General features: G+C 44.5%; 1 protein-coding gene across 1 annotated transcript; it reads right to left on the reverse strand.

Moving 5' to 3' along the window:
- Positions 1-659: 659 nt before the first annotated feature.
- Positions 660-15346, reverse strand: LOC146049709 (photoreceptor outer segment membrane glycoprotein 2-like). The gene is made up of 4 exons (XM_083166297.1): positions 15033-15346; positions 10788-11413; positions 3638-3884; positions 660-1560 (listed from the first exon to the last, which is right to left on the reverse strand). The coding sequence occupies exons 2-4, from the start codon at positions 11366-11368 to the stop codon at positions 1294-1296; spliced, it is 1095 nt and encodes a 364-aa protein (XP_083022423.1). The 5' UTR covers positions 11369-11413; positions 15033-15346; the 3' UTR covers positions 660-1293.
- Between the last annotated feature and the right edge of the window lie 1205 nt (positions 15347-16551).

The raw sequence follows: 16551 nt of genomic DNA on the forward strand, positions 1-16551 counted from the left end.
GAGGTCAATCTGCGCATGTGCAGCCCCCTTCGCCGCAGACGTATTTCGTCCGCCGCAAAGGGGGCGTATAGGGGCGTGAGGGGCTTCAGACCCTCATTTCCCTATGTGTACGCCCCGCGTTTCATGGGCGTTCCCATGCAAACGCGGGGCGTATGCATGGTAATGAGGGTATGACGCAACTCATGGGGGCGGAAAGCTGACGTCGCCGGATGTCAGCTCTCAGCCCCCATACAAGCTAGCACACGGACGATTGTCCGTGTGGTCTCAGCTTGCGGGAGCTGCTGGGGCGTGCGGACCTGCCTTCGATGGTCGACGACCATCGAATGCAGGGGGCAGCTCCCACCATAGTGGAGGCGTACGCCTCCACCATTTTTATGCGGATCGCCAGCCGTCCGTGTACGGACGGCCGTGGCGATCCGTCTCGTGGGCGGGGATTGGTTTGTGCGGCCAGAGCACCGTGTGCGGCTCTGGCCGCACCAACCAGAATAAGGGCCTATGTCTGAGTGCAAGGGCCTGGAGCCCGATATCAGGAAATGTGGGGCTTAGGGAGACCAAGTTCTAACTTGAGATGTTTGCACGACTGTAGAACCACGGACATCAAAGATGGTTAAAGTGTTAATAAAGCTACACCATTTGTATGGATTTGTGTTACACACGAGCATGAGAAAACATCAAAGTAATTTATATGCTAAAACTTTTCATTCACAGTACAAACTTTTGTAGGATACAACCAGTTATTAAATATTTAAAAAGTCCATAAAATTTCTTTACAGCAGGCATTCCCAACCACGGTCCTCAAGGCACACCAACAGTGCCAGTTTTGTAGATATCCAGGCTTGAGCACAGGTGACTTAATTAGTATCTGAGGGATTCTGTTTAAACCATCTGTGCTGAAGCCTGGATATCACTAAAACCTGCACTGTTGGTGTGCCTTGAAAACCGTGGTTGGGAATGCCTGCCCTACAGCTTTTGTAGGATACAAACAGTTATTAAATATTTAAAAAGTCCATAAACTTTCTTTACAGTCTTCCAACAGTAATACCGTCAACTGCCCTAATGAATTCTAACATCTGCCATCAGCACTCTCACTAGATGGTTCCAGTCTCCCTGCCATGGAATCAAAAGCTTCTGAAACTTCTGGTCAAGTAGGAAAACTAAAATCAGTTCAGTTCCTTGGGGAAGGTTTTCCATCCACATTCAGAAACCACATTTCCATAACTTCAAATAATGTCCATCAGAGTGCAAATCTTGGTGTCTTTCATATTGGCTTTCACCAGCACCATCATGGTGCTATCAGCTAACGGTTGGTATGGAGCTTGGTGGAACGTTATCTGGGCCATAATCTGCTCTTGGTATGTCCACATTTGGGTCCGATATCCCAGTAAGGGTGGAAATCTGGTTGACTTTGCCGAGATTTTTGATTATTCGGATATTGTGTTTAGCCGTTTCCATGCAGCTGTTTTCCAGCAACCATCCGTGCGATTCACTCTCTGGGTCTCCCAATATCATGACGTTTTCCATTGCAGTCTGAAGGTAACGTACTCCAGTCAGCACTGAAAGCTGAACAAACAGAGCATTAAAAGTCAATAATCCCTTATGTGACCGTGAATATGAAGAGGTAAATTTACTGAAGTGTGAGTTTGTAGAAGTGAGAGATTTTGCCCATAGCAACCAATTCGATTCTACTTGTCATTTATCTAGCACCTGCTAGAGCAGTGGTCCTCACAGCACACCAACAGTCCAGGTTTTATGTACCATGTTTGAGGACCCCAGTTCTAGAGTATGATAGCTACAATCTCATTGGTTGCTATGGGCAACAGTTCTCACTTCTAAAAAAAAATCAAACTTTTGTTAAATTTACCCCATAGTACCTGTGAAATGAGTTTACGGTGAATTGGTCATTATGTACGGTTACCACACAATAAGGTTTTAAAAAAAAAACATTAGGTAGATTATTGTTTTGCCTGGAACTTGCAACCTGGTGGCAAATAGCCACATCTTTGTTTACTCTCCTTTCTACATGCCACAGCCAGTCGGCTCCATGTAGTGCACGTCAATGACCACAACGCCACTTGCTAGTTCCTGCATTGGATGATGATTGCACGGTGCCACTCAGGGAGGAAGCAGAAATACTCGCAAGTCCTATTTCTATTACTTGTTATTGTACTGCTGTCACTGACATTGTTATCATGCAGCCAATAGACTGATTAGGCTGCAGGCTAGGGAGCTGGTGGAGGCACCTTACAGGTGACAGAGAAGGAACACAATTAAGGCCAAATTTATTCCATGCTCCTTAGCTATCACCTGTCCCAATATACTGTGGAGGATAACGTTTTAAAGGTAACTTACTGATGGAACCATTACTTTATGTACCTTGTGCTACAGCGCCAGCCGGGCAGCCTACAGCCGAAGTCTCCTTCCCACACCACAAGCATTAGATCCTACATGCCAGTTGGATAACCTTCGTTACATGCACATGGGCAGTATGACTGGCGAGTCCCTGAGCGCCCATACACATGTGTATAGCAGCATTACAAGGGGAGCTAAATGTTCATTAGCCTAGGGCACCTGGAACCTTTAATCAGGCCCTGTCATGCAGTGATGGATCAAAGGATGAATCCACACAGTCGTGTGACATTGTCAATACTTTTTTATTTTGGCCACTTCTGTATGGTGACAGAAGGTTGACAAGCATTAGGATGACAATGGGAAGGTAGACAGTGAAACTGTCGATACAAGATTTTCACAGGTTTTTTTACCCGTATGTCGACATTGTTGACATGGACACCGTCTAAATGAGGACGCAGTGTCCATGTCAACTGGTGCTGCGATACGCTCAGCACACTATTATATTTTCCCACCACGCCCTAGTGGATGTTAGGGCATGAAATACCGCCTGTCGGCACATGCAAGCTATACAAAAAAAAAAAGGATAAACTCGTGTTGAATGTTGACCTTTCCATTGTCGACCTAGTGGAACTGTGTGCTGAGCGATCTACATTGCTCAGATCGCTCAGCAGTGTACCCCTGTGTGTAGGCCCCTTTACTTATCTTTCATTTAATGAAAAGTGACATCTATAAAGCAGTGGTGGAACTTGTGGGTTGTTGGCCCAGGTGCAAAAATATAATACCCCTTTCACACCAGCCTACCGGCAATTACATGGCATTTTTGAGTGCGGTGTCATTTTGCTGGGTGCAGCCGGACCCCATTCACAAAGTACTCACTTAAAGATTTTCAACCCGGTCATTTGCTGAAAAACCCGGGTTTTCCGGTAGTGTGAAAGGGTCAACATGGGTCTTAAATCCCAGCACTCCAACCCTGGTCAAGAGCAGATTCGGAATGCTGGGATTTAATACCCGTGTTGACCCTTTCACTCCACCAAAAAACCTGGGTTCTTCAGCAAATGACCTGGTTGAAAAGCTTTAACCTGGTAATTAGCTTCTTGGTGTGAAAGGTGTATAATTTGGGCCTCCCTCCTCCACCCCACACCAAGTTCACAATATGCAACACGGCAGTGGGTGACAGGGAGAGGCAGCATGGGGCAGAGTGTGACTTGGGAAAAATAGTGGGTGATAGGGGCCCTGGTAAACCCTTGGTAGTTCCGCCTCTGCTATAAAGCCAATGTTGCAGACTTACCTCAAAGAGCCAGATAAGAAGGACTGTCAGACCGATAGACTGCAAGAGGTTGTCATAGTATTCCAGCAGTGCCTGCCTGCAACCTCGCAGCCAGATGTTCAGCTCTTCTGTCAGGTAGTCATAGTTATAATGAGCAGAGTTATTAGTGATCTGGAACTGGATGCAAGGGCGTGGAGAGTTTGGGTTACAGCAGCTGAATGGAACCCCATCTAATAAGAATTTTCCATCCACGTTGCTCTTGAAACGGCTGCAAGTAGAAAATGAATAACAAAGTAGGTCATTCATTCTGTATGTGCCCTGGTGCAGGTACATCATACATGCATTTTATTCATCATCATGCAATACTGTTCCACTTGTGTTTTTAGGTCCAATAATCCACATAAGGATTAATGTATGGTTTTACTGACCGTTGTAAGTAAGGAAATGATCCTGCATGACTTTGATTGATCATTTATTCTTCATACAGTACTGTAGGTCCTCGTGATTCAACAGATAATTCATTCTGTTGAATCCCTTGGTTAGGAAGGATTGTCTAACCCCTATGCAGAGCCTAATTGGCCAGTTTTGGTTCTGGCCATACAGGTTGAGTACACCTTATCCAAATATCCGTTATCCAAATTATTCCAAAAACTATACATTCCAGAAAGTGAAAAAAAAAAATTCTAAAAGAACTACTGGGGACATCTATAACGGCACTACTGAGGACATGATCTGTAACTGGCACTACTGAGGACATGATCTGTAACTGGCAATACTGAGGACATGATCTGTAACTGGCACTACTGAGGACATGATCTGTAACTGACACTACTGAGGACATGATATGTAACTGGCACTACTGAGGACAGGATCTGTAACTGGCACTACTGAGGACATGATCTGTAACTGGCACTACTGAGGACATGATCTGTAACTGGCACTACTGAGGACATGATCTGTAACTGGCACTACTGAGGACATGATCTGTAACTGGCACTACTGAGGACATGATCTGTAACTGGCACTACTGAGGACATGATATGTAACTGGCACTACTGAGGACATGATATGTAACTGGCACTACTGAGGACATGATCTGTAACTGGCACTACTGAGGACATGATCTGTAACTGGCACTACTGAGGACATGATATGTAACTGGCACTACTGGGGACATGATATGTAGCTGGCACTACTGGGGACATGATATGTAACTGGCACTACTGAGGACATGATCTGTAACTGGCACTACTGAGGACATGATCTGTAACTGGCACTACTGAGGACATGATCTGTAACTGGCACTACTGAGGACATGATCTGTAACCGGCACTACTGAGGACATGATATGTAACTGGCACTACTGAGGACATGATCTGTAACTGGCACTACTGAGGACATGATCTGTAACTGGCACTACTGAGGACATGATATGTAACTGGCACTACTGAGGACATGATATGTAACTGGCACTACTGAGGACATGATCTATAACTGGCACTAAATATATGCAAGAAAATGATTGCTTAGCATTTCAATTCAGTATCTGAGATTGTACACAAACTTTGTTTCATGTTTTAAAACCTTGTTTTATGCACAAGTAAAATATATTTGTGTGTATTTCGTGTGTTTGATGTGCTTGTACAACATAACATAACATGCAAGATACCTCACGATACATCATTGAAATATAAAAATATTCTGCAATACGTAATAATCCCTTATCCAAAATTCTTCTGGTCCCAAGCATTTTGGATAAGGGATACTCAACCTGTATTTTAATATGTATAGTAGCATTTATTTTTCCACAGTACCCACATATATCAGTGGTCATTCTAGCACCCGCCATATTTGAAACCCCATGCAGTTCATCTTCCCTGCCTGGGGTGTCGCTGTCTACTGTGGTGCTTCTAGCACAGTGTGGTCTGTATATCAGCACTGATATGCAAACAAGACCTGTGCTAGAAACACCACAGCAGACAGCGACACCCCATGCAGGGAAGAGGAACTGCATGGGTTTTCGAATATGGCGGGTGCTAGAATGAACACTATATATTATACTTGGGTTTTTTCAGTTTTAAATTCTTCCTAAAGCACTGACCCACCCTTTCCTTAGCAGCAAAATCTAGATTTCATAAATGGGTTTTCATAAAAACACTGCAATTATGAATTGTGGTTTATGTACTGTGTCTGTATTATGCTGTCCACATAGTAGTTGTGAGCGATGACAAATCGCATCACTCACGTGTAACACACCTCTATGTGATACAAAGTTCATGCCTTCTGTTCTTGCTCATGTTTTATTGTACGCATCCAATAGTCTCTGTTTGTGGTGTACCACTCATTGAAGAAGTTACTATGAATTAGATATTCTAGTCACTGGGAAGAGAATCAGGTGAGTTTAGAAAAGGACCATCCATGTACAAAGCATAGGCTAAATTCAGACCTGATCTTAGGACAACTTTGTTTGTAAAATGGGAAAAACTATGTACACTGCAGGTGGGGCAGATGTAACATGTGCAGAGAGATGTATTTAGGTGAGTTATTTTGTTTCTGTGCAGGGTAAATACTGACTGCTTTATACTTACTCTAAAATTTGGATTTCAATTTTAACACACCTCACCCAAATCTAACTCTCTGCACATGTTACATCTGCCCCACCTGTATTGCATATGGTTTGGCCCATTTTGAGAACAAATTTGCCCTGCGATCAAGTCTGAATTAGGCCCTATGTCACCACCAGAATCTTCTATTCGTGACACTACATAGAAACATAGAATTTGACTGCAGATAAGAACCATTTGGCCCATCTTGTCTGCCCCTTTTTTATCCTTCAGGTAATCTCAACCCTTTTTGATCCATATTTCTTTGTAAGGATATTCATATGCCTATCCCAAGCATGTTTAAATTGTTCTACTGTCTTAGCCTCTACCACCTCTGATGGGAGGTTATTCCACTTATCCATACCTCCCAACTGTCACGATTTTAGAGGGACAGTCCCGATTTTCGGGTCCTGTCCCGCTGACCCACCCGCGGCAGGCATTGTCCCGCTGCGGGGGGGTGGCAGTTGGGAGACCCCCAATCTAGTAGAATAGACGCTGTGCGCATGCGCACAGCGTCTATTCTCGTATGAAAATGAGGTCGCGGCTAATTAGCATAAGCAGCACCCTCATTTGCATACGCCCCGCCCCCTTTTCAGAAGTTGGGAGGTATGCTTATCCACTACCCTTTCTGTGAAGTAATTTTCCACTGAACCTACCTCCCTCCAGTTTCAATGCATGTCCCCGTGTTCTATTACTTCTTTTCCTTTGAAGAAAGTTTCCCTCCTGTACTATGTTAAAACCCTTGATATATTTGAAGATTCCTATAATTTCCCACCTTTCCCTTCTCTGCTCCAAACTATACATGTTAAGATCTTTTAGCCATGCACCATTTTAGTTGCCCTTCTTTGTACACTCTCCAATGTATTTATATCCTTTTGAAGATATGGTCTCCAGAACTGGACACAGTATTCCAGATGAGGCCGTACCAATGACCTATAAAGTGACATTATTACTTTTTTCTGCTACCGATTCCTCTCCCTATACAACCAAGCATCCGACTAGCCTTCCTCAATGCTTTGCTACATTGCTTTCCTGCCTTAAAGTCACTTGAAATAGTGACTCCTAGATCTCTTTCCTCCTCAGTAGTTTCCATTATAGTACCCTTGATACTATATTGAGCTTTTGGGTTTTTGAGTCCAAAGTGCATAATTTTGCATTTTTTATCATTAAACTGTAGTTGCCATGCTCTTGACCAATTCACAAGTTTACCTAGATCATCAGTCATTTGATTTACCCCTCCTGGTGTGTCTACTCTGTTGCATAAAACTAAGAATGTTGGAAATAAAATTGTTGATGGTCCTGTGGAGGAAATGATGACTTGTCTGGTCTTTTGGACTTGGACTCTGCCTTTTCCAGACATTCAACAATCATCGGGGGCACAAAGAGGGGGGTGGTTTGGGATGGGAACAGATTACCTGGTCTCATGCAGGTCTTAGGGGGGTACAGTGGCATCCCAGTATCAGTCAAAGAAGTTTAGCAACACCCCTATTTTTGCACAGACATTCTTTACTATACGCAATGGGGGTTATTCTGGTCCATTTGCACGGACCAGAACATTCGCACGCGGACTGATGCTAGGCATATGCGCATGCACAGGGTCATTTCTTCACATCAAAAGAAAAGATTAGGTAACTGTGTTACCTGTAGGAGGCGCAGAGGTGTGAGTGTCTTTGTCAAGCTGCAGTACAATGGTGGGGGTTGTCAGTCCCCAAAATAGATACTAGCGCAGTCCTTTTCTCTTTATTTCTCATTTCTGCGCATGTGCATACACCGGGTGTGTGTACGGCCACAGCGAGCAGAGTGCGGCTGTGGGGCAGCGGCAGATAGTTGCGCCCATGGGAATGCCCAGCGTTGGGGCAGTATGGATGGTGTGATGGTTAGCATTGCTGGCTCACAGCACTGAGGTCATGGGTTCGATTCCCACCATGGCCCTAACTGTGCGGAGTTTGTATATTCTCCCTGTACTTGCGTGGGTTTCCTCCGGGTACTCCGGTTTCCTCACACATTCCACAAATATACTGGTAGGTTAATTGGCTTATAACAAAATGAACCCTAGAATGTCTGTGTGTGCGGGTACATGTGGTAGGGAATATAGATTGTAAGCTCCACTGGGGCAGGGACTGATGTGAATGTTCAAATATTCTCTGTAAAGTGCTGCGGAATATGTGTGCGCTATATAAGAAACTGTGGGGTTTGGTGGACTCGCATGGCTTTGCGAATTAACCAGAATAACCTCCAAAATGACAAGTGAGAAATAACCAAGCCCACGTTATTGCAAGCTCTCTAGAACCAGGCAATGTCTGATGTTCCAGTGACACTGACTATCACCATTGTAAATGCAGGTTGTGAGCAGTCGAACGAGCGATGGTATGTGCTTAAAAACGATCTGCTTACCACTGCAGTGAGAGCCGAAGGATCAGATGTGCAGCACGTCTGATCTGAGGGCCAACCTTACGACCTGTGGGATCGCGCATCGTAGCGTCATTAGGCACGATGTGCACAAGATCTATCACACATCCCGTCGAGATTGTTCATGTGGGTCCAATGCCGTTCTATTGTATGTGGGCGTTTAGAGTGAGGCATACAATGTGGTGAAGTCACACAAAACTCCACAATAACTTAGAAGCTGCAGATCAGTCCTACACTACCCTTTGTTTGCGCCGGAACGGTATATAACTTGTTTAATGCCTACACTGTCTGTTTATGTTTGTGTACGTGTCTTCTTCATGAGGACAGCAGTAAACAGTGGTGCACACAGCAGTGCCAGATTAAGCCTTCGGGGGCCCGGGGTACTTTAGCCAGGGGGCCCCCTTGCACTTGTCATTACTGGCCGCACACTGCATGGGAGAATATTATACTGTCAAAACACAGAGTAAAGGCAGTATAAACTTGGTCAATGGGTAACTGCATATATATATACATACACACACAAACACACATACACATAAATACATACCATATGAAAAGCCTGTGTTTGTCCCTCTGCACCTTACTCTGTAGGAGACCTCACAGTCCTAGTGCTGCCCTTGATTAAAAACCCTCCCATGACTAAGCTGCTGCTGCTGTTCTCCATGGGCATGTAATGAGCTCCACCAATCAGAGCTCAGCACAAACGTCTCAGCCTCTGCCCTCTGGTTTAAAGTGTCATGGGACTTAGTCAACTCCCAGTAATGCACTGCACACTTGTGCAATCAGTGTGCCTTGGCTCCCGATGCTCAGCACCATTAATCATTGTCACAATATAAAAAAAAAAAAAATACATGCCAACCACAGGAGACCCCTAGCTAGTGGGGGGCCCAGGGGCACTGACCCCTTGTGCCTCCATTATAATCTGGCCCTGGCACACAGGAAGCAACCAGAGATAATGACTAGCCCACAGCTTATCGATTCCATGTGATGCCACCCCGGTGAATCCCTGCCCCCCACTGCCATTTTCCCTTGCATCATTTACAAAGACACATCTCCTCGCATGTTCCCGCAGCAGGAGAAATATTTTGATGATGATTTCCCCTGCCTTTGCAAATATAGTATGAGTCAGTGGAGACTGACTTATATTTGCGGGCGCCCGGGATGAAGACAGTATGGGCGGCTGATGTCATCTGAAACACTGGACATGGGAACGTTGGGCGTTCCCATGTCCCAGTGCTGCCATTCCAGTGAATCCATGCTCCTTTTGCTGATGCCACACCCCTAACCAGGGCCGCCGACAGGGAGGGTCTGGGGGTACTTGAGTCCCGGACAGAGGGTAGGGCCCGGGCAACTCTCCCCGCAGCGCACCCGTCCGCCCCTTCACTGTCCGGCTGCTTGTGCCCGCCCGGCTCCAAGTTCACTACGTGCCTGGCGGCCGCGGCGGCACATTGTGACTGCACACTCACTGCGCAGTCACATCCTTCTCCAGTGACAAGCCGGCCACCGGGGCTTGACAAAGGAAGCCCCAACTGGCGCTGCGTGATGTAAGGACGCCTGAGAACCGAAGAGCAGCGCAGCGTCAGGAGACTTGCTGCATCTCATATGGAGAGGAGATAAGGTAAAAAAATCATTAAAAGTGCCGGGGGGGGTAATTGCCCACCAATGTTATTTTTTTTGTTTTGCGGGGGGCGGTCTATCTGGGCTGTCCTTGGCCCCACAATATCTAGTGGCAGCCCTGCCCCTAACCAGGTGGGCAGGTGTCCCGAATTGGTCAATCTCAATTTTATGAGGTATGATATCTTATTTTACCTTGTAACTGGGACCTTTTCTCTGAGTACCAGGACATTCACACTGAATAACGGGGCATTTTATCTGAGTACTAGGTCATTTTCTCATTAATGACCCAAATCAATTGCTCTTTACACTATTATAACAATCTTCATGTAAATCATACCAATATTAAGATTCAGGTAACAAATTAATGGATAACCTTCAATCTTTCTTGGTCAGAGAAGTCCACACATGCAGCAACTTCAGGTCAATGTCGTCTACAACGGCCAAACGGACCAATAATATTGATATTGATTATGTAGCCACTTTTTTAGAGGAATGCAAATAATTGTAAAGACATCAATACCTTACTATCCGAATGTACTTACTCGGTGATCTCCTTGGAACTCATATCCAGATAACGTACAGATACCCACTGAATCTCAAACCAGTCCCTGAAGCCATTGTTGCCACAACATTGGTACTCAATCTGTAGAAGGTCTATTGTAGATTTTAAGAAACAGCGTCCAGGGATGTCTGTGTCCTTGTAATACCTCAAGGCATCTTTGAGTCCACGGTATAGGGCCGACTCCAGCTCATTTCGCATAGTATAGCACATGATGGCTCCTGCAAATACGCAGAATGTAAAGAAAAAAGTGCAGATGATGTACGGCAACATGAACAGTTTCCACCTGGAGAACTTGTTGGCGTCCAAACTATCATAGCAGATCTTTCCGCCAAAGAAGTTTATTACACAAGCGATGGTGCCTACAGCAATGAGCATGTTAGGGACGGAGTGGATGTCCCTGCTGATCATCAACTCGCTGCGTTTCTTAATTTCAATTTTGAGAAAGAGACCAAGGCTAAAGATAATGACTCCAGTCACCACGGAGATCCAGTTGAGTATCCACAGGACTTGAGCTAATTTTCCCCTTCTGGTCTTGGTAAATTTCACTTTGAGGACAGCCATTGTGTAACACAGAAAGAGAGCGCCCAGGACAACGTGGAATTCTCTCTATGGAAACATAAGGACACAAATACATTTTTATATCATTACTCTTGAATGTGAAGGCATTTATGAACTTCGCCGATACGGCCTGATTCAGATTTGGTTGGATTTCACATACTTCGATATGTTGATGCAGCAGGAGGCATCTGATATGACACCCCCAGGGCCGGTGTAAGGCTTCTCAGCACCCTAGGCAAAACTTCAACCTACTGCCGCCCCACCCCCTCCCCCATACTGCCACCAATAACCATTTTCCAACCCCTTAATGCATACTTGCCTAACATTCTGGAATGGCAGGGAGCCTCCCAAAATTGAGTGGTCCTCCCAGCCCCTCAGGTAGGCGGGCAAGATCCCTACTTTCTCTGGAGGCTCCCAGCACCCTCCCCTTTGCCACCCACAACTGAGTGCAGGAAGAGAAGGCAGCAAAATAGGGAAGTATGCCTCAAGAGAAAGTATGGAGGTGAGGTCATAGAGGTTCCCCAGCATCCACCTGAATTAAGTACAACAAGGATCCTCACAGACATCCTTGATTTTTTTGATAGGCAGACTTGGTGGCGCCCCCCTAGATTCTGGCACCCTAGGTAGCTGCCTAAATCTGCCTAGTGGTAGAGCCGGCCCTGGACACCCCCTGTGTGCATTTGTAATCCAGTGCTGCGCCGAGGATTACTTGCAACACCATCGGTCGGTGGAGTGATGTTTTGTGAAACGGCTGCGGCTGCTGTCGCCGCCCTCTCCCTGCTTCTAAGCTGTCAATCACTTGATGTCTAAAGTTGTGGTCCATGTGAGGATGCAGGAACCGTACTGCACATGCACAGTACGGGTCCGGTGAATGCGCTAAGTACCAAACTTCGTATTACATCTGCTGTCAGACGTGTCAGGACCGGAATCAGGTAGAGGTCCCTCCCCTGGTCCCCTGGGTTCAGACAACATTCTCTTCCCCATATACTTTAATATTACAACCAGTAACTACTGTATTTTGTGCTGAAGGACTGCAGACAATTGACAATACTTACAGTACGTATGAAGGGTTCCACAAGAAAATACTTACATTCCATATTACAGTTGTAATGTCCAAACCTCATTTTTGGTCTAATGTACTTTTTATTAACATTCTTTTTTGCCTATTATTGTGTCCTTTTTATAGATCACTTTACAACAGCTTATTGAGTTTATTTTTACTCTGTAAACCATAGTTGCCTACCCTCCTGCATTCTGCAGGAGACTCCCTGAAATAGCAGCAATCTCCCTCTCTCCCTCATTAGTCTAGCAATCTCCCTCATGTCACCTAGCCCACATTAAACTGTTACATCATAGTTACCTCCCCTCCTGCATTCTGCAGAAGACTCCCTGACATAACAGCAATCTCCTCTCTCCCTCATTAGTCTAGCAATCTCCCTCATTTAACCTAGCCCACATTACACTGTTATATTTTAGGGGAAAAAATAAATGAGAGAAAGATACATGTACATTGAATCATTTGTGCCATTTCCCAGCACTTTACCAAGTATAGTAGCTCTTACTAACTGCTTTGGGGCTCATCTACATTTGTGTATAAGTCATTTTAAAAGATTTCTCTTAGATGTAGCAGTACACACCCACACTTCTAGGTGCCACATTCACAATCTCTTTTCACAATCTCTCCATATATGGAACTAGACACACCCCATGGGTGGAGCATGACACGCCCCCTTAATGGGGCGCTTTGCTAAATTCTATTACTAACTATAATCTTCCTGAAACTAGTTTTCAAAAGTAGGCAAATATGGTGTAAACTCAACAAATGGCATAAGTTTCTTCTCACTGAGAAACATTATATAGATATTACTGTAAACTGATATATTATCATCTATATATACTTTGTTTAGTGTCTGTGTGTCTCCGAAACGGGATGCAGTTAAAATCCCGGCGGACGGGATCCCGGCATTCAAAAACCCCGACGCCGGAATCCCGACCGCCGAAATCCCAACACATTCTCCCTCCGTGGGTGTCCACGACACCCCTGGAGGGAGAATAAATTAGTGTAGCGAGGCACCGGGCCCGCTGCGTGGCGAGCGCAGCGAGCCCGCAAGGGGGGCGATCCACGTCCCCCCTCTTGTCGGGATTTAGGCTTTTGGGATTCCGGCGTCGGGATTCTGAACGCCGGGATCCCGACCGCCGGGATTCAGTACTGAATCCTCCGAAACACTGTCATCTGTTGGCAGCAAGTGAAACTACATCTCTTTCTCTCACACATGAACAAACACAGAGGCAATGACAAGGTAGCAGACTAGCTTTCGAAGCATTTGCTTCAAGTGGGATTGCTAGTAATTTCAACCATTTACTGTTACCACTGGGTGCTACCAACATGGTTAATAAACCAGCTACTAGTATCCTATAAGGTAAAGAACACATTCACTTAGTAACACCAAAGGGGGCGTCAAGAAAGACTCACTAATATGCCATTATTTTATTATTAGCTGGTACACAACCTATGATAACTTATATATTCATTTAATATCTGGTATGCAGTATTTGATTGCAAAATATATATTCTCTACTTTGCATAAAGTACTACATTCTTTGTACTTGTTTTAAACCAGGTCCCTGGAACATAACCTAAAGTCCACCTGAAATCCTGGAAACCGATAGGAAGAATTGGAAATCCTATAAGCCTGCATTATGTAACAATACCTTCAGTAAGCATATCTGTAACCACCTGCCTAAATCCACCTACTGTATGTATTACCTTGCTGTACTATCAGGTTTGTTTCTTTTTGTAACTTTGTACTATTACACTATTCAATGTATGTTTCTGAGCATGATATAAATTATTCCTCAATCAGGGCTGGATTAAGTCTTGCAGGGGCCCGGGGCACTTAACCAGGGGGGGACAAATGCTCTCTATATAAACTGATATAGGACTCAGGAGAGCTAGTGATTTCGCTGTGCTCTGTCTGTGGGGCCCCCTGACAGAGGGGGCCCAGGGTAAAGAATCCCCTGCGTCCCCCCTTAATCTGGCTATGCCCTCAATGATAACCATTGCAAGCTTCTACATGATCCTTACAATATAATTTACTGTCATAATTGGGAGCCACCCAAGTGGTCACTATCATATCATAAATATATATGAATCTGCAGTACGAGTAGGTAATCTGTATTCCTTTCCAGTTCCAGGAGTAATATTTTTGTGGCGAATCCCTTGCAGTCTAAATTTAATAAAAATGACTAGCTCCCACAGCGTTTAGAATACATGACAAATTAGCGACAGATTAATCTAGTACATTTCACCGGCAGTCTTTTTTTCAAATGAACAATCTTGTGCCGAGAACGAAGACATCGATAACTGAAATATACAGCCAAAGCCTCTCTTGTAGAAAGATTATTTTTAATAATATTGATGTAATTCCTCCTTGGGGTTAGTGCTTATAATTAAATCTGCAATTATTTCACTGTATTATCATGTTTGTGTCAAAAACTAAATATTCATATATGTAAATAACTGCAAAAAACATCAGAGGTCATATATATGAATATATTACACTACAAATCTATCAGTGTTAGGCCATAGATAGACCGTATTTTTTAACTCATACAAGTACCATCCTATTATACAGTATTTGAGAGATATTTGCATTGGGGCATTTACCTGTGATGGGTTGTTTCACATGTAGTGCCTCTCTGTTACAGATAATCCATAGAATAAAGGTGCTTGATTGAATGGTAAGGGTTATCAATGCCAGTGGTACCTGAGAATTTGGGGTAAAGAAGTCTCTTTTCCTCCAGGAGGTAGAAGACACAAGACCGTGGATTTGCAGTATGAAGACTCCAAGAATCTGACTGCTGTAATCCTTGTTTCACTAATTACGGCTTACAGATTTAATTGTGCCCCTTATGGTAGATGCTGCAAAGCACTTTACTAAATAGGATATACAGTAGTACTGTAGCTGAGCATATGCTATGACATACTACAATAACGCCCTGGGTGGCTGGACCCATCTTTCCGAGCCCTGTACAGCTCTGGTTAGATGCCACATACTGTAGAAGAGTCCTGAAATTCCCTAGGGCCATTACAGCCCATTCAGGTAAAGAAGGGATTTCAGATAAAGTTCTAGACTTACTGTATTTTCCCACACAGACTAGAAGGGCAGGTGAAGGTCATCCCAACCAACTTCTTTCACCCTGCTTCTGAAGAGAATGAATGATAAAAGAGAACAATTCCTTGCATCAAACTGTGGTAAAAATCTAAATATATACAGTTAAAAGATTCTGTGCCTTATTCTGGTTGGTGCGGCCGGGCCGTACGCGTACGTTCCGGGGTTTTTCATGATCTGCGCATGCGTACAATCGCCAATGCGCAGGCGCGAGCACTCCACAATGCTTACGGACGGGTCTCTCCGTGCGAAAAAACCTGTACGCGAGAGTACGGGCATTGGGGGCGGCATAGGGGCGTGTTGAGGGGAGCGGCCGAAATAATGAGGGAAAATGGGCGTAAACATGGGCGTACACGGGGGTGTGCACCAAAAATGAACGGTGCTACTACCGCACGATCGACTAAAGCACAGTTCATTTCGGACACAAAACAGGCGGCCGCCAACCGCCACCTCAGACCACCCCTACAGATACCGCATGCCAGCGTGCGCCTGGGTTTGCTAATTTACGCTGATTACTACTCAAACACATACACCTGAATGTAATAACCAATGCTGCAGTCTATTAAGTCCAAACCATGATTTCACTACCTGCAAGCCACACACAGCACTCAAACACATTGGAAGCTTATCTTTCTATACTTCTCTACATTTAAAGGTTTGTTTAATTTAAGGTAAGAATCTTTTTAAGACCTGCTTATATATGCTAAGGTAGGTATTTGTTAAACAGTTATACACATTCACTACGTGCTTTCATAGACTTTACACAGTAGCACACTCAATCTACACAAGTCGACATGTGTCAACGTGTTCACTCTAATACAAACATAGGTTTTGTATTTATGATACAATAACATAAACCACATCTAACACCTACAAAGGATGTTTCAGCAATGTTTTAAGCCCATGCCCACTATTTTGCACATTAATTAATTCAATCAATTAATTAATTTTCATAATTATAGTTGAAAGGCAAGATTTGCAGGTCCATATATGTGAAGGGTATGCCAGCATACA

This window comes from Crinia signifera, chromosome 12 (assembly GCF_055691185.1).
Source record: "Crinia signifera chromosome 12, ASM5569118v1, whole genome shotgun sequence".
Lineage (NCBI taxonomy): Eukaryota > Metazoa > Chordata > Amphibia > Anura > Myobatrachidae > Crinia > Crinia signifera.

What these genes read in the sequence shown, in the direction of transcription:
- LOC146049709 (XM_083166297.1), bottom strand. Translation starts at nt 11,368, where the DNA reads ATGGCTGTCCTCAAAGTGAAATTTACCAAGACCAGAAGGGGAAAATTA. An exon ending in AGTTCCAAGGAGATCACCGA is followed by an intron (nt 3,885 to 10,787) that starts GTAAGTACATTC and finishes TTCTACTTGCAG; the next exon opens with CCGTTTCAAGAGCAACGTGG. An exon ending in TTCTTATCTGGCTCTTTGAG is followed by an intron (nt 1,561 to 3,637) that starts GTAAGTCTGCAA and finishes CTGTTTGTTCAG; the next exon opens with CTTTCAGTGCTGACTGGAGT.